Below are 19281 nucleotides of genomic sequence, written 5' to 3' on the forward strand. Positions count from 1 at the left end.
CCCTCCGATGTCTTTGTGCATGCCCATGCTCCATCCTTTTTGACCACCATGTTCCATGGACCTGCCACTCCTATCTACTCTGAGTGTTCTGTTGAGCTGCCACTCCCCTCCCACCTGCCTAGCATTGTCAGATGACTGTAACCTGTCCCTGCCACCTGCACCCTGCCTGTCCACATGCCATGCCCCTATCCCCTTCCTCCTGTCCTCCATGGTCCATTTTACTGCCACACCCTTTTGCCCTCCCTGATCTGTTGTGCTGCAACTGCTCCTCCTGCCTGCCCCGTGCGGTCTGTTGTGAGGCCCCTTCTCCTGAACTCTCTTGTCTGTGCCCAGGTCCTGACCCTCCCTTCTATCCTCCAGGGTCCTTTGTGCATGCCCCTCCACCCTCCTTCTTGCCCATCATAGCCATTGTGCTGCCACTAACCCTCCCGCTTGCCATGCATGGTCTTCTGTGCTGCCATGGCCCCTCCCACCTTCCCTGTGTGGTCAGCTAGCTGCCCCTGACCCCCTCCCACCTTCCCTCCATGGTCTGTGTGTATGCCACCATAGTCTCATTGTTGCTCTCCATGGTGTGTCTTGTTTCTAGTGCCCATCCTGCCTGACCTCCATGGTCATCTTGCTGCTCCTGCCCTGCCACTTTGCCCCCAGCCCTCTGTTTCCATGTGCAGACCCCCTATTCCCTCCCTCCTGGCTTGTCTGTTCCATTGTAATGCCCCTGATCCGTCCCTCCTGCCCTTTATGGTCTGTTATGCTGCAGCTTTCTCTCCTGTCAGTCCATTATGGTCAGCTAGCTACCATTGCCTCTTTCCCATCTGTTCTCTGTTGTCCATGTGCATGGTCCTGTCCCCTCCCTATTGCTTTCTATGGATTGTTGTGCTGCACTCCCGTCCCGCATGCGCTGTGTGGTGTATTGTGCTGCTGCAAACCCTGATGCCTGCCATGTAGGGTCAGTTTGGTGCACCTCTCCATGCCCCTCCTGTCCTCTGTTATCCGAGTCCATGTCCCTACCCTAATTCCTCCTGCCTACCATGATTCAATGTGCCATACTTGCGAACATTTTGAACTTGGTAAGAGGGAGATTTTGGAAAAAAACTGGGGTATTGATTTTCCCCTTTGAGTTACATTGAAAAAGAGGAGATTGTAGACAGGAGACAGATCAAATAAAGCCCATTTGAGCTTAAAAACATTGGACGTTTCCTGGCTGAAACGGGTCTGTTGGCATGTATGGTTGTACTACCACTGCCTCTTCCTTCTGCCCACAATGGTCTATTATATTGCCACAGCCTCTCATGCCAGTCCTGTATTGTTGGTTTGTTGCCCCTGCCCCCCTTTCCACTGCCCTCCATAGTCTGTTGTGCTGCCACTGCCCTTCCTGCCTGCCCAGTGTGGTCAAATTGTTGCCTCTGCACTCTCCTACCTGCCTTCAATTTTCAGAGTCCGTGCCCCTGGCCTCTGCCTCTCAACAGTATCCCAATGAACAACTAGATTGCTAACATTCAATATTTATTACAAAAGTGTGGAACGCCTGACGTCATCTTGATGTAATCAAAACTGTAATACCTAGAGTATTTCCTTTAGAAATTACATATATGAGAGGGTCTTATTTGCATCAAAATTATGGTTAGTGCTCTAAAAAACTAAAATGAGGACATATTTTCTGAGTTTTCAAATAGTGATAAAGAACTTTTAAATTATTTGTAATCTTTATGTTTTTTTATCCAGTTGACCACTTGATTAAATGTTGCACCTTGACGATAGGATGTGGTGTTACTTACAGAGCTGCAGACTTTGCAACTGGGGAACCAGGTTGGAGTTTCTGCTTCAGCTCAACATTCTGTGATTGTAGTCAAATCACTTAATCTCCCCATGTCTACAACCAAAATGAATTTGATCTTGTGTGATGTAACCAATGCTCATGTAAAGCATTCCAATACCTGACAAGTCTGCACTATATAAAACTGCAAATACACAAAAAATAAGTGTTTTGCACACTTCTGTCATTGGGCTACATGTGGGCAACATCTGGGTGATATTTGTGCTGCATTTAGGCTCTTTTGTGTCTGGTGGCCATCTTGGGAGATTTATTTGTTATGAAGTTTCCTAATTTCCTCATTTACTGCAGTCTCCTCAGTAGGAAATGCTTTCAGTTTTTTACTTTGATTCCATCAAGAAGGTATTCAGATATATCACACATTTGCCATAAATTCTGAATGTTAGCACTCTAGTTGCTCATTAGATCACTGTAGTAAAGCTACTGCTCACCACGGAAGTCTGCTGCTGGTATTAAAAGTGCATGTTTCAGTCTGCATATCAGAATTTTTTAATGAAATAGAAGAGGATTTGAGAAGTCACTCAAAATGTGCCCTAATTTTTCTTTCTTCAGCACTAATCATAATTTCTATGGCAAAATGAATCCCCTCATTGTGTTCCTTTTTAAATTAAATGTTTTAAGTGTTACTAGTTTATTCCAATCAAGATGGCTTAAGGTGTGCCATACTTTTGTCATAAGTAAGACAGTAAGCGCTCTAGTTGTTCTTAAGAACACTCTGGGACATTCTGTCATTAGGCTATACTTGGGCTACATCTGGGTGATATTTGGGCTACATTTGGGCTCTTTTGTCTCTGGTGGCCATCTTGGGAGATTTATTTGTTATGAAGTTTCCTAATTTCCTCATTTACTGCAGTCTCCTCAGTGGGAATACTTTCAGTTTTTTATTTTGGTTCCATCAAGAAGGCATTCAGATGTGTCACACATTTGCCATAAATTCTGAATGTTAGCACTCTAGTTGCTCATTAAATCACTGTAGTAAAACTACTGCTCACCAGGGAAGTCTGCTGCTGGTATTGAAAGTGCATATTTCAGTCTGCATGTCAGAATTTGTTTATGAAATAGAAGAGGATTTGAGAAGTCAAAATGTGCCCTAATTTTTCTTTCTGCAGAACTAATCATAATTTCTATGGCAAAATGAACCCCCTCATTTTGTTCCTTTGTAAATTAAATGTTTTAAGTGTTACCACTTTATTCCAATCAAGATGGCTTCAGGTGTGCCATACTTTTGTCATAAGTAAGACTGTTAGCGCTCTAGTTGTTCGTTAGAACACCCTGGGACATTCTGTCATTGGGCTATACTTGGGCTACATCTGGGTGATATTTGTGCTACATTTGGGCTCTTTTGTCTCTGGTGGCCATCTTGGGAGATTTATTTGTTATGAAGTTTCCTAATTTCCTCATTTACTGCAGTCTCCTCAGTAGGAAATACTTTCAGTTTTTTACTTGGTTCCATCAAGAAGGCATTCAGATGTGTCACACATTTGCAATAAATTATGAATGTTAGCACTCTAGTTGCTCATTAGATCACTGTAGTAAAGCTACTGCTCACCAGGGAAGTCTGCTGCTGGTATTCAAAGTGCATGTTTCAGTCTGCATGTCAGAATTTTTTTATGACATACAAGAGGATTTGAGAAGTCAAAATGTGCCCTAATTTTTCTTTCTGCAGCACTAATCATAATTTCTATGGCAAAATGAATCCCCTCATTGTGTTCCTTTGTAAATTAAATGTTTTAAGTGTTACCGCTTTATTCCAACCAAGATGGCTTCAGGTTTGCCATACGTTTGTCATAAGTAGGACTGTTAGCGCTCTAGTTGTTCTTTAGAACACTCTGGGAAGCTGCAGTAGAACACAAAGGAATCAACTGACAGTTGAATGTACATGTTTTACTGAGAATGTCAGACTTCATTCTCACATGACTGAGAAAGATAATGTGAATTTACAGAAAATATGCTCTCAGTTAGCTTATAGATCACCTTCCAAACCTCTGTGGGAAAAGCATGAGAAAATAGTTTTCTCTCAAACATGATTCATGATATCACAGCAGAAGGCTTTTTCACATGGTAAAATCACCTTAGAACACACCACAATTCCTAAAATGAGTATGGTACCATCAACAAATGATTTATAATGTAACTAAAGTCTTAAAACCTTCTATTAACTGCAATGCTTTTTAATGAGGTGCTATCATGTATATTGGTCCCAAGATGGCTGCTAACACTTCTTGGATGAAGTGCTGACAGCCAATCAGATCTCACGATGAGATGTGTGGTTAGGCTCCGCCCAGATATATATGTGTTTTTACTTTTGATTTTCTCAGGAACTACTGAACTGATTTACACCATTTAAGCAAAAGGCACATGCCTGACCTGAGGACTACCTCTTTGCCAAATGTCAAGTAATTCTGTTCAGCCGTTCGGGCTGTACCTTCGACTAAAGGTCCTATGGGAAAATGCATGGGGAAAACGTGTTTTGGGACCCCCCTTTTTTCTCAGCCCCCGCTTGACGAATGACCCCGAGACTTTCAGGGTAGGAGCGGAGCGGAGCGCCCCATTAATTTTGAAAATTTCACGAAGATAAGTCAACCGGCACCAAAGTTATTCAAAATTGAATTTTCAGATTTCCTATGGGAACTCTGTCCTAACTATAACTATCTACTGGCGACCGCCAGTAGATAATATGGAGGGAGAGAGAGAGCATGCAACAGACTTCAGACTCTAACACAAGCACACACTAACATGCTCTCACGCATGCAAGCATACATACACACCTATCCCAAGAACACATACAAAGACACATACATGCAGTCCTCAGCAAGCAGAAAAACACACAAAGTTGGAGAGTGAGACTGCTGAAAATAAAACATACCTGGGTCCGTAGTCTTCGATAAGAGCTTGCCTGCTCTTAAACTGCATGTCTCCCGATTCCCGCTCTCCCGTCTCCTCCCTCTATCAGCACACCAGAGCCACTTCCACAAGCTTCTACCCTATCAGAAGCCGGGATAAAGTTGGAGGTACGCCCTTTTTATCTATTGTGATTTATGATAGGGCTAAAGGGTGCATGATTGACAAGCCCTTTAGCTCCTTTATCTGACATGCTGCAATGCGCGACACTAGTGCAGCACTTCAGAAATGTATTGTGACTGTGTGAGGCTGAGCTGTAAAAGCCCCCGCCTGACACATATGCAATACAATTCGTGGGGCCCTTTTCTGCTGACATTGAACCTTTACATGTGAACAAACAATTCATAGGATAGTTTTTGTAATGTAAAAGCGAAAAAAGTCAAGGTAAACAATTAGTGGCAGAGCGAGCTGGTGAGTCGAAGCCCTGGCGCCCCTATGGAGGAGCAGTCACTGTCTTGGACTCAATTTTGACAAATGATGAGGGTACCACTGTTAAAGATTCCTTTTCTTTATTTGGTCTGATCTTTGTCTGAGTTTTTTTTTCTGGCCTGTTAAACAGGGGGTTTCTCTTAAATCTCCTGGTGACCCAACTCATTTTCACCCCTGGAGTTTTATTTCCAACGGCACGCTCTTAAATATCTTATTAAACATCCTGTTAGCCCCCAGCTCAGACATGTTGTCCGCTGCTAATAATTTTATTCATTGTTTTCAGTATTCTAGACCCTATTACTCTTTTTAAAAACAGACATACCTCAGTTGCTTGGTACTGGGAGGAATTAAAAGTCCTAAACAACACTGCTAATCCCTTAACCATGTCTAGAGATGTTCTTACTTTCTGATAAACTCGCATACAACTATCAGAAATTACCGTCGCCATTTAAGATTGTCATCCACACTTTGCCAGTCTTATAACTTCCAGTACTAACTCTTCTCGCCAGATGGTCTCTATTAGTAAGTACATGATATATCCTCAAGCCCGGTGTAATGCAAGTATGCAGATTGTCCATCTCTACATACTTCTTAGATAAAATTTAAAAAAATACAAGTCAATTTCGATTCACAGCTTTAAGCAGGTTCCTTGCCTTTCCTCAATTCCAATTCTTCATCCAGCAATAGTGCTTTGCTAGCCTCTTGATCCCGGGACTCTTAACCACCACCCCTACTATTAAATGTGGGTCTTCTCAACCTTTTTCCATAATTATACCTATGACTTACGAATCAAATTTTAGGCCCTGCTCTTACATCTATGTGCAATCTCTCCCTGTCCTCACTTTTTGTTTCTAAGTTCTGGAGACACGCCCTAGTGCTACCTCTGCTCAAAAAACCCTACTGCGTATCCAAACTGTTTGGTTAATTACCAGACTGTCTCTCTTCCACCTTATTCCTCCAAACTGAAATGATGGTGAGAGCTTAACTTTCCTGCCATTTGGAAACCTATGTGTTACATGACCCTTCACAGTCTGGCTTTTGCACATTCCTCTGCTATAATACTGCTCTTTTGGCCCGAATGTAAATGTAAAAATTGTAAATTGATACTTGTATAGCGCACTACTCACCCACAAGGGTCTCAAGGCGCTTGTACGAATACCGCTGTGGAACCCATCCTGGCTTTCCCTGTGAGGCATCCACTCCTGGGCACCCCCAAGGTGGAGGCCAGGCATCCTTAGCGTTGTGGGGGCCGTTGTGGAGATTAAGCAAGCTATTGCCCAGAGTTGCAGAGTGGGACTCCATGATTGGAATGGCACCGAGGCGAGAATGATCAGGTCCATGGAATTTTTGAGCCCAAGTCCCACCGAGGCGGGGAATTGAACCCTGGTCCCGGGCTAGACCTCTGCATAAGGGTCTGCCGCTCTAATCATTGAGCCACACTTCTCCACTGGAATGGACAATTTGCATCTGATTTTGGATCAAGGAAGATCCACTGCCATGATCCTCCAAGACCTTTTCGGGTGGCATTCAATCCGGTGTCTAGTGCTATCCTTCTAAACCCTCTTCTTCATGCCATAAACTGACTAAGTTCTTTCCTCCCGGTCATTCCAACTCCTCACTGTTCACAAGAGCCGGATCTATATGGATGACATGTGACTCCTACACTTTTACTCCTTTGGTTTATGTAACATTCCCTATACACTGATTTACACACGTATGATTGATTATCTGTGTGTGATGCAAAGTGCTCTGACACCCTACACTGGTATGAGTGGTGCTATATAACTAATTCAATGAATCTGAGAGAGACTTGGTCGCTAAAGAGTGCTAGTGAGAGAATCCGTGGTGGAGGTGGTGAATGGGGGTGGGGGGGGCACCAACAAACATTGTCACACAGGGCACCACCAGCCATAAAGCTGGCCCTGAGAGAAGTAAAGGATCCCTGTAAAGACCGCAAGATATTTATTTGGGATCGATTTCAGAGTAAGGTTTTACGGAGATGTTTAATATTTTTGACAGCTTCTAAGTTCTTACAACTTTAGCAGTTTCGGGCAATGGGGGATTCCATTATCTCATGAAAAGATAGATTTCCGCACCAGGAAATCAGCAGCGCAAGTGTAAATGCCTTTGGAAGCTTTTGAGGTCTGTCCCTCCTTGGGGAGAGCATTTTCATCACAGAGAAACCCATTCCCTAAAACCTACACCAATGTTGGGGAGCGCCCTTCGTCTCACCCTACAAATAGATTTAGACATGCCCATCACATGAGGACATCTCCAACTCTGTCCAGAGAAGAGCTCGCCAACAAGTTCGCGAATAGTGTGTATTGCAAAACAAACAGGAGCCCACCCTATAACACCCACACTCTGGTCAACCGACGACCCAAACTAATTGATTTACACCCAAGACATTGTTTGTGGGAGTAAATCCTTTTACAAGCGCAAAAAAAACATTTGCAGTCATAAAAAATCATGATGGATTTATCGATTCACAATAAAATGAAACTCCTCATTACGTCGATATGTATATCACTTTGAATGCTAAAGGCGACCCCAGAAGCCGCCTTGCCACAGAAGCGGTCAGGCAGTCGATCTGAAATAATTAGTTGCGCGATATGTCATTGCTGATTGCTTTCAAGAAGCTCCTGATTCTGCATCAGAAACCCTTCAGGACTGAGGCTCTCACAGCAAAGCAGCGGCCAAGAGGCTATTGCAGAGGTCTGCAGCGTGAGAGCCGACAAATCCGGCGGTCCCGAAGAGACGTCCCAACACCTGAGGGCACATGTATCAAACCTTCACGCAGAGCAGCAAGCCACCGTGCTGTGCTGCGTTGGGTGAAAGGGAAAGGGCCTTCCTGTCCACTCCAAGTGATGGTGCACTTTTGGCTGCCTAGTGCCAATGCAGGCACCCTGGCACGCCTAACTCGGGCCGAGTAACGCAAGGCAGCGACCTGCGCTGCGTTGTATTACTTTGAATTTATCAAGCCAGGCAGGGCCACGCAAGGTGGCTTGATAAATCTGACTTAGTTGTTTCGTCGTCCTTGTGCCCCCTTTGTATGGCACAAGGGCGATGCAACACTTTGATAAATATGCCCCCAGAGCTCTCTGAGGAATGCGGAGTCAATATCATGACATGAAATCCAGGTGCACATCAAGAGGCAAACCAGAACTTGGTATTAAAATGCCCTTAAATCCGAACCGGAGCAGGTGGACAGGAAGAAGTCTTGCTATGTGGACAATTTAGAAGTCTCCCCAAATGACCCCTGTCCTGTTCCAGTCATGATGCATACTTTGGAGAACTTCCCACAGGAATAGAACAGGCCACATCTAACCCTCATACGACTGAGCTCTCTCCTGCTAGTCATATACACAACACAGCTCTACGGCAAGCCAAGTTACTTTGTCGGCAACCATGCTATTCCAAAAGCTCCTGAGGCACCAGGAACTACTGCTTTAGAAGACTTACTGTGGCAAACTCTGCTCTACTTTCCAAGCTCCAGAACCCAAACTAGCAGCTGCAACAGGGGGCTACACTCGGTACTGAGCAGCTAAACGCTCCCGCAAGACTTTCCAGCTCCTGCGTAACTTTTTAGGGCATCACCTCCCCAAAACTCATCGCCATATAGGGCAAGGAAAGACCTTCCTCAGGTAGAAATTTACCAGTCCGGGCCATTGAGCCTTTCCATGCAGCAGAGGAGCTAATACTGGATGTGACGTGTCCAAAGCTCTCTTACATTTCTACATGCGGCCCACATACACCAGTTCGGGTTAGGAGGAGGCCAACCTCATTCAATGAAACAGAAGCTCTGCCTCGAGTTTGGATTAATTCAGACGTCATCTGCCCTAAGCGCTTCAGAGGATTTGTTCCAAATGTCATCACTTTAAGTTTTCAGGTCTGGCCTTTGGAGACCGCTTTAGCCGACTTGTGCTGCATCCTTGTTTTAAAGGAAAAAGACGTCATCATTGCGGGGCTTATACGGAGGGGTCTTTATCTATTGTTCTGTTAAATTGGCACTCTGGCTTGGCTTTTGCTCATCACAGCAAACAGCAAGGGGCAACGAGTAAGCCCTCTTCAGCAACTGACCTCTTTCTATGTCAACAACAGCGGGCACCCTGTGCACAATGTCTCCTTCCATTCAGAAAGGAGTGCCATCGCTTTTGGGGTAAAATATATTTTTTTGTAATTTATTTACAGTTATTTTTTATCTATCTGTTTTGCGATGGTCGGGCAGCATTCCACACGCAGCTGCTAGGCCTTGCACTTTGTTTCATGCGTGACCCCTCACTCCTCTTTTTACATGCACCATTGTCTGCATTTTTTTACATTTTGGTCTAAAACCATTTCAGACATATTCATGCTGCACATGCAATCACATGCATAAATGGACATCTTGAATTGCTTTTACAGTTGATTATAGAAATACTATCAAGATAATAGCCCGCACAGGCGCAAGCATTGGCACACATCGGCACCTATCTCGAAAAGACTTTTATACTTTATTACAAAAAACATTTCAAGATGGCCGCCAATGTGTATTAATGCATGTGCACTCTTCAGACCAATCCTGTAATGTTTTTTTTTTTTTTTTAAATAAAGTATTACTAAACGCACATAGCAAACCACAAAAACACAAGCATTGTTAAAGCCAGGAGTTCCATAGTTCACCAACAAAGGACAGACCTTTTGGCTTTGTTTTTTTGTGCATTTTTACTTAACCTGCTGGCATTTTATGTACGTTCTTACTGCCTCTTCTGTAATTCTCTGCTAAGGAACACTGTCATTCTGTGCGCTAGGTTCCAGTAAAATTGGAGTCCTTCTTCTAATTTTGGGAAATGTCCAGGTTTTTGGCTTTAAAATTCTTGTCGTCCTACGTAAAGCGAACTGTGGCGTCAAACCCATCAGAAGCTGGATCGTCAAGGGCGCCCTTCTTGGGAAACAAATATAGTCAGCAACTAATACTGCCAGCGTAGTGGACCTCCAGGAATCCTTGCTCTTTAATTAGATTGACAGTGACGCCAACAGAACCTGCTGCTTGGGAGTGTGTTGCCTTTTGTCTAATGTTCTCGACCACTAATGTAGATGCCTCGAGTTCTGATCCTTTTTAGGTCTCGCCTGGCGTGGGCTGCGCACATGCGCCGTCTCGCTGGCGAGCTTTAATGACTTTGGGTATTTTCTGTAAAGGGCATTAAGCCCCGCCCCTCTGTTCCATTGGCCGGCATCACCGTTTATGCTAAACAGTGGCCAGTCATTGGAAAAGAGCTCCTTGTGACGTTTTTGTTCGGCTTTTTCATCTGTCCCATTTGGATGGCCTCGCCTGTTTTGCGTTTCGTCGCAAAAGGTTTCTTATCTTTATGGGGCCATGTGTTTCAACATATGGCCCCATAAAGACAAAAAATCCCCATGCTCCGGCTACAGCGAGGTCCTTATACTGGTTCTACCTGCTCTGCTGCTGTGATTGTCTTTAACTCAAACGAGGCGCTTCCCCGCCCTGCTGCTGCCCACGCCTGCCACCCTTACAGCTGCCATGCTCTGCTGGTGCTGCTGTCACTGCCGCTGCAGCCACCCCTGAGGCTCAGTAGCCAAACCAACCGCGAGTGGGCGAAGAGCACCACAAGTTCGCCTGGCGGCTAAACTCCAGGGGCGGAAAAGGGGGGATTCCCCGAAACCATCGCGGTCTGTGCATATGTCAGTGGTGATTACTGTGGGCCTGAAGCTCACATTGCTCACAATGCAGAGGCTGGCAGCCCCACTAACAAAGCACCTCGCAAGAGCAGAGAGAGGTTTCTTACCCAAGCTGCTGGCGAATCCTTCCATCCTCCTGTGGGAGCAACAACCAGCCTCGGTTCGGCTCGGGGAACAGGAGCGGTGCATCAGGTGGGAGTCCAGAAGCCGCACCGCCCGGGTGTGCAGGAGCCACGCATCGCCCGGGGGGGCAGGAGCCACGCACCGCCCGGAAGTGCAGGAGCCCGGCGGTGGGTCAGTGGGGCTGGTGCTGGCTCACGCTCTCCCACCTGTACGGGGTGTCCCCAGGTCTCCCCTGGCTGTCCCGTGTGCCTCAAGCAACTCCTTCAGCATCTCAGGCTGCACTTGCTCACCATTGCTAGTATACATACATCTATTTTTTCAGACCTCATAAGCGTGTTCCTCACAAGGCATGGGTCATGTGCCCAGGCATGCGCAGATCACTCCCAGGCTCTGCTGCTCGCCATGTTTCTCGGTTGTGCCTCCGAAGTGGGCGCTCTAGTGTGACCGGTCCTGGGGCACTGTTCAGCGGTCCTGGTACCCTTTCACTGTGCAGTCTAGCACCGTGTTCGGAGGTTACCCTCTGTAAGGGAGACAGTGTTTTTTGTACAGCTGCAGACGTTCTGTTGCGCCTCCACACTCTGATCTAAACGTTGCCTGTGATGCTCCACAAGGAGAAGTGCACAGCTTCCAAGTTTTATATGTATGGCTGCGTGTGACACATGTTTGCAGTGTACCAGCGACTGCGTGTAACCTTTAGCGCCTTGTATGACACATTGAGAACAACTTGCCAATACCTGGAAAGCCAGTGAGCTGGGAATTTAGCGTTATGCTGAAATTTCCAGTTCTGTGTATTCTTCTTTGCATTCATAGACCTCTCATTCTGTGTCTATACTAAACATTTGCAAAAGTACATACACGCCAACATTTGAACATACACGAGCGAGCTTGAGAAAATTGGCTTTTAATTCCCTATCGGGCATGTAATATGTGAAAAGGGTTCATTTAATGAGGCAGGTGCGTATCACAATAAACTACAAACCCTGGCTAAAGCCTTACATACAGCCTCATTAAACATAGAATATTTCTTGACCGATTAACTGCCCACCCTTTGTAGTGTTGTGCATGCGCAATGCTGGATTACTACTTATGACACACCACTAAATCGGATTGATCAGGACAGAGTCCTGGGCAGAAAGAAAATTTGGTGCTTGGTGTGACAAAACATAAATAAAAGGCAGTGTCATTGACAATGCCAATAGCTCAAACTCGCATAAATGCGAGACCTATTGCATTGCAAATGCTTGCTAGAACACGCTCTCGGACTGTCCCCCTCTTTACACGACTCAGCTTCTGAGACACATGATTCAGCAGCTGAAATAAAAGTATAAAGAAAAATTATATAATCTGGCAATATTTTATAACTCCAATATTTAAACGGTAAAATGAGTTCTACTCGTTTTACTATTCACGATACCTTCTGTAATGGAGGGTCTTTCACAGCGTAGGGGAGTCTTCCTTTACCACGCATCTTGCGTAATTGGAACCCCCAAACTCACAAGAGGGTTTATCCAAATGATTACAGATCAGTTTTGTATTTAATGTGGTATCTTGTCACTGCATCTATGGGCCTTACATTATTTAAGAGTTGTCTCACCCTTTTTATTTGTGCTTCTCCTGCTTTTCACAGGGTGGAAGATGCCCTCCTCTCACTTGAACAACTTGGGCTGTCAAAAGTTAAGAGAAGTTCAGAGTTGAGGGGTCACACATTCCTATTGGACAAAGACTGTGATGATGTCATCGCCTTTCCCGCAGGTCTTCGGGACCTGCTCTGTGACTCCAACCTGGTTTCCAGCAAATCCCTGGTGGTGCAGGTAAGTAGATCCTGGCCAACAGACGCAGGAATGAGTTTCCTAGAGAACTCACCCCACAATGTAATAACTCCCCGCATTTTACAAGTGGAGAGAGCTCATTTGGGTTTCACTGGTAGGAAATAGGTCATCAGACTTGTCTTTTTGCTAGTCACATTTTCCTCACTTTATCACCTTTTCTGCTATAAATTCTCTCCCGTCATGCTGTCCTTGACGACAAATGTGACGGTTTCAGTTATTTGTGACGGCAAATCACTTTTTCACATACCAAATCCCTTTTACAAGCTGAAAATGTCTATCCCACTCGTAAAGGTGGTGTGGCATTCAGTGGCGGCCACCACATACAAAAGGTAGTGAGGCAGGGGAGGGAGGGGTCAGTGGAGGGAGGGAGAATGCGGGGGGTATAATAACAAAGAAAAAACGTACCTTAAGTTGCCGGCTGCGTTCTGCCGGGTGCTTCCTCTTCTGTGTCCCAGCAGGCACTGGGGCTGCATCAGGATAGACCTGAGTGGGCTGAAAAGACACTCCGCCCAGGTCAGAGCATCTGTGGGGTTTCTCCAGCCCAGCTGCTGGAGAAACCTAAGTGCATTTGTGTTTTGGTTGGCCTGCGATGGCCGGCCAAACACATATGCGCACTTAGAGAGTGCACATAGCACTCCTCCTACCCCCTCCCATGTCCCGGCCCCTCCCAGAACACGCTGGCAGAGCCAGCTGCTTAAAAATAAAACAAACATTTTTTATTTTTTTTTGCTGCTGGCTCTGCCAGCGGGGCAACACTCCTCCGCCATTGCGGAGGAGCTGCACCTGTTTGCATCCCTTTCCAAATCACAAAGAAGAGAGGGCATGTTACAAAGAAATGTACCAATGGGTTGGGACGTCAATTGCAGTTGAAAGCCGCTGAGAAGTTACCAACTCACAAAGTTGGAGTGGCAACTGATAGTGACATCACGAACCCCCTGCTTTAGCACCTAAAGTGGGCGTTGCCACAGTACCGGGAGCCAATCTAGTTGAGTCACATGCAATGTTTATTTGTTTTATAATGAACTTTTCTCTCTGAAGGTATTCAGACAATAGCTCATTAAACTCATAAAAAAAATTCAGGGCAGGACCTGGGTGGGGAAATGGCCTTTACTCTGCGCTCGAACCACGCTATACCTTGACAGCACGGGCCGAACCACGAATGCGTCTTTACAATGCATTCCATCGCCAAATGCGATGCAGCGTGCGCAACAAAAGTCGTTTTTTTTATTTTTCTCGTAAATTACCTGCAATCGGCTGTATGCCGCATTTTGCAACCCCCCACCCTGCCCCTCCTCTGCCCCACGTCACCGCCCCGGTAACACGCCCTATACGGGCCGTCGCTGCATGAGACATATCAGAAATGTTGATGATCAATTTCTTTTCGTAGATGCGATCATTCAGAATACTTTTTGTGAACTAAAAAAATGAAATAAAGTGTAACAAATCATAATGAACAATTGGTAATATAATGTTAACTTTAATTGTTGAACCTTGGGGGCATGAGCTGTGCACCTTGAAGTGTGTGACTAAGTTGGTACACACCATTTTGGAGTTCCTTACGGGCTTGCCATCCTGGCATTCACACTCGTCACTTGGGTAACAAAATGCGACTTGTCTAAATATTATTAATCAGGCAAGCTATTTTGTGACCCTATGCAAATGGACAGTTTGTGATGTGAACTATTTGTTCATAGATCGCACTGCAGTTTACATCCTCATTCGCTAAACATTCAGTGTGCAATTTGCACACACCCGTTATTTGATTCAGAGGCTTGTAATTATTAAATCACAGCATAATTGTGGAAATCTAACTGCTGCTTTTGATATAGCAGACTTCACCACATCGCACACCTCTAGCTAAGATTCCATTCAAAGACAATTATCAAACACTGGTGCAGGGCCAGCTTTAGAGCTGGTAGCGCCTGGTGCGACGATGTTAGTTGGCGCTCCCAATGACCACCTCCACCATGGATTTCCTCACCACCACCCTTTAACAGTGCCCAAGTCTCCATAACCACTCTCTCTCAGATGCATATCTGGCGCCACTCGTACCAATGTAGGGTGTCAGAGCCCTTTGCATCAAACACACATTACACAGAGACAATCAATCACACGTGTGTAACTAAGCATACAGGAAATGTTACATAAGTCATAGGACCACAAGATGTAGGAGTCACGGCATCAATACTGGCAGGCGGCATAGTTTGATAGTGCTCGATTGAGAAAAGCACCAACTCAGAATTTAAAAAAGAACACCATACTTGGAGGGTTCTCTTTAATAATGAGAATAGATTTCAGCCCAAATTAACCCTTTTTGCAACATTAATCTTTGCTCAAATCTGAACTTTGCAGCGTGCATGCAGTTCTTTGCTAAAAGTTAATAGTTCAGTACAATTACAAAGTGCATAGAATGTAAATAGATCAGTCGGTTACTGCTTTTAAAAGAAACATAATTTTGTTACTTGCAATTTATAAGTTAAAATCCTATCTTTTAAAAGCAGTAACCCAATGATCTATTTATGGAATCTGCTCGGTACTTGTTTTCTGCAACCGGCGTATTAACCCCCTGCGCTTCTTTATAGTGAGTCAAAACTCCAATTAAACAAAACTCCGATCTCTCCTCAGGAAAAACATTTATCACAGGAGTTATCCTGAAATGTATTAGTTGCCTGGAAATTGCTGGATGAAAGGCAGCAGGTGCTTTAAAATAATAATAAACGTGCAAACACAGCGCCCACAAGAAGTCAGCACCCGGTGCGGTAACACCAGTCGCACTGCCCTAGAGCCGACCCTGCAACTTGCATGTTTGTAGCAACACCTGTGCACCCTCTGTTGTCACTATTCGGTGTGAGCAGTCTGTTGACTGGAAACAGTATGACAGCTCAGTAAGTTAATGCACAAATAATGCACCTCTTGCTGACATGTACATGTAACAGTTATGAAACCAAGAAGCGTAGCGGATTAGCAAGTCTGTGATAAACATGAAAATGATAGATGAAACCAAGTTATTATACTGTAAATTATCTAAGCTTTCAAGTTATTTTCTGTCGGGTACACCAGTGGGTGTTTAGATTGGGTTTAGATTGGGTTCTGAGGTTTCTGTAAGCACTTCTTGTGCATCATTGGGCAGTTTGTAGGTTATCCAGGATGTAAGGGCACTGTTTAATAGTGCACTAGCATGTGCCACTTGTACAATTCCCGTGCTCACTGTGCCACTGGATTCAAGCTAGCCTGGCTGATAGGTGTTACCTTGAAACCGGTCCTAGGATGCTTGTTTCCAGTCCAGGGAGGACCTGGCTTTGCAGTTTGGGTTGGACTGTTCCCATGGGGGGCAGGGTCAAGACTGATTTGCATACGGCTGGGTCCAAATTGGGGTTGCGTAGTGAGCAAAAAAACGATGGATTAAACACAGATCTGAGGGTGAATGTCTGCATTGTTCAGCATTCAGTCCATCATTTGTTCTATTTGCGCTTGTACAATTCCAGGCGACATGTTCGGGATGACATGCCCCATGTTTATATGAGAAGGGACTGCAGAGCCCCAAGAAGACCTGCAAATAGGCTGCAGACCTCAGAATATACCCGAGCATGGGCTTTAGAGCTCCAAAAAGACTTGCTCCTTGGCTGTGATCCCCACAAGTGTACTGGAGAGTATTTGCAGCACTACACCAAGCACAACTGAAATTAGGACGTGGAGCCCTCACAGTACCGCTCTAGGAAGGGGTATAGCGTTCCACAGATATACCGGAGGGTGGCTTAAGAAGCCCCACAAATACAGAAGAGTGGGCTATTGAGCTTCAGCAACAATACCAAAAAATTACACGGAGGTAGCCTGTGGAGCAACATCAGTACACCTGTTGGTTAGGTGTAAAGCCCCACAGCTATAGAGAAGCTGGTATGCGATGGAGCCACACCAGTATTACCTGAGAGGGATTGATAAAGCCCCAAAAATACAAGAGTTGGGTCATTGGAGACCTGTCAATGTTAATTACAGGCTGTGGAGCTCCACCACCATACCTGAATGTGGACTGTAGAGCCCCAAGCATATCTGTTGGTGCACTGTAGAACATCTGCAAGTATATATGCGGGTGGGGTGTGGAGCCCCAAATGTACACCTCAAAGTGGGCTGTGGAGACCCACAAGAGAATAGGCTATAAATCCAAACCAGAATCGGCCATTGAGCCTGACAAGTACACCAAAGAATGGTTGCACAGCTCCATGAAGTGCTCCTGATGATGGCACCACTGAGGGTGGGCTTAGAGCACCACAGGTACACCACAAGGTAGAGGGTGGGCTTTAGAGCACCACAGGTACACCACAAGGTAGAGGGTGGGCTTTAGAGCTCATGGGTATACCACAAGGTAGAGGGTGGGCTTTAGAGCACCACGGGTATGCCACAAGGTAGAGGATGGGCTTTAGAGCACCGCTGATATACCACAAGGTAGAGTGTGGGGTTTAGAGCACTGCAGGAACAGCACAAATTAGAGGGTGGGCTTTAGAGCACCACAGGTATACCACAAGGTAGAGGGTGGGGTTTAGAGCACCACAGGTATACCACAAGGTAGACGGTGGGCTTTAGAGCACCACAGGTATACCACAAGGTAGAGAGTGGGGTTTAGAGCACCACAGGTATACCACAAGTTTGAGGGCAGGCTTAGAGCACCACAGGTATACCACATGGTAGAGGGTGGTGTTTAGAGTACCACAGGTATACCACAAGGTAGAGAGTGGGCTTTTAGAGCAGCACAGGTATACTACAAGGTAGAGGGTGGGCTTTAGAGCACCACAGGTATACGACAAGGTAGAGGGTGGGCTTTAGAGCAGCACAGTTATACAACAAGATAGAGGGTGGGCTTTAGAGCAGCACAGGTATACCACAAGGTGCCACTTTTTGCTGCCCGTCCGTGTTTAAGATACGTCCCTCTGAACTGGTGTTTTTCACTGCATCATAACTGCGGTTGTTGCTCTCTTACTGGATTGGATTAAAATTATAATAGTGCTCATAATGGGACGTCTGGCTGCTCTAGATTGATCTTATAATACCATACAAGGAATTTATTCTTAACCTGCCTAACATATACAGTGGCAGAGCTGGGCATGATCAATGTGGGATTTTTATCATTCAGTCACTCAGTGACCATTACTTCTAATTAAACGGCGTTATAACATTACACAATTTGTTATCGGATGGGCATAAGTTTCCTACATAGGAATCTCAGAATCAAAATATACCTTGGAGAGAGCCTTACTCCACCTATATTTATTGCCCTGAAGAAGTCCCACAAGGGGACAAAACGCGTCGGCTGTTCTGTGCTTTGAATGCTGCATCTCAGCAACGTGATATGAAAAAGAAACTATAAAAGAGAAAGAAAGAAAGAATAAACTCAAGAACTTTCTTTCTTTGATATGAACGTTAAAATGATCTTTTTTGGCAAAAGTTTCTTTGAGTGCTGCACCTAAGCTTTGGTTTTGAATTTTTAAGTTCCTGTTGGAACAAGTATTGTGATGGTGGGTACTATACAGTGTGCACACAGATCCCATTAAATATAAGGGACTTTACGCAAGGAGTATAAAAACAGGTTAGGTGCTGTCATTTGGAAGGTTCCACTGTCATGTTCTTCTTTTTTTATACCACAAGGTAGAGCATGGGCTTTAGAGCACCACAGGTATACCACAAGGTAGAGGGTGAGCTTTAGAGTACTATGGGTATACCACAAGATAAAGAGTGGGCTTTTGAGCATCATATGTATACCACAAGGTAAAGTATGGGCTTTAGAGCACCACAGATATACCACAAGAAAGAGGGCGGGTTTTAGAGCACCACAGGTATACCACAAGGTAGAGGGTGGGCTTTAGAGCAGCACAGGTATACCACAAGGTATAGCATGGGCTTTAGAGCACCACATGTAAACCACAAGGTAGAGGGTGGGCTTTAGAGCATTACAGGTATACCACAAGCTAGAGGGTGGGTTTAGAGCACCACAGGTATACCACAAGGTAGAGAGTGAGCTTTAGAGCTCTATTGGTATACCACAAGGTAGAGGGTGGGCTTTAGAGAACCACAGATATACCACAAGGTAGAGGGTGGGCTTTAGAGAAGCACAGGTATACCACAAGGTAGAGGGTGGGCTTTAGAGCAGCATAGGTATACCACAAGGTAGACAGTGGGCTTTAGAGCAGCATAGATACACCACAAGGTAGACGGTGGGCTTTAGAGCACCACAGGTATACCACAAGGTAGAGGATGGGCTTTAGAGCACCACAGGTATACCACAAGGTAGAGTCTAGTATCTTCATGTTATGTTATAATGTTCCCTTTCACCTTGTTCCTAGCTGCTCAGCCAGTGTGAGTGTTCTGTGTGGAATGTTGGTGTGATTGACATGAGTGGAATGCTTGGGTGCCTGGTGTGAGTGTTGATAGTTGGAAGATGGGCTGAGTAGCTAGCAGGATGCTCCTGGTGGGGCTGTTACTACACATCTTGTGGACTCA

General features: G+C 45.3%; 1 protein-coding gene across 2 annotated transcripts in view; it reads left to right on the forward strand.

The window, feature by feature from the left end:
* The window catches only part of LOC146806326 (protein NSUN7-like), a 116951-nt gene that overhangs the window by 75260 nt on the left and 22410 nt on the right, over positions 1-19281 (forward strand). For both annotated transcript variants that reach the window (XM_085623527.1, XM_085623526.1), the window contains one exon: positions 12591-12774. In XM_085623527.1, coding sequence (XP_085479653.1) covers positions 12591-12774 — 184 coding nt within the window. The remainder of the gene's footprint in view (positions 1-12590; positions 12775-19281) is intronic.

This window comes from Triturus cristatus, chromosome 8, assembly GCF_964204655.1.
Source record: "Triturus cristatus chromosome 8, aTriCri1.1, whole genome shotgun sequence".
In the NCBI taxonomy this organism is placed as follows: domain Eukaryota; kingdom Metazoa; phylum Chordata; class Amphibia; order Caudata; family Salamandridae; genus Triturus; species Triturus cristatus.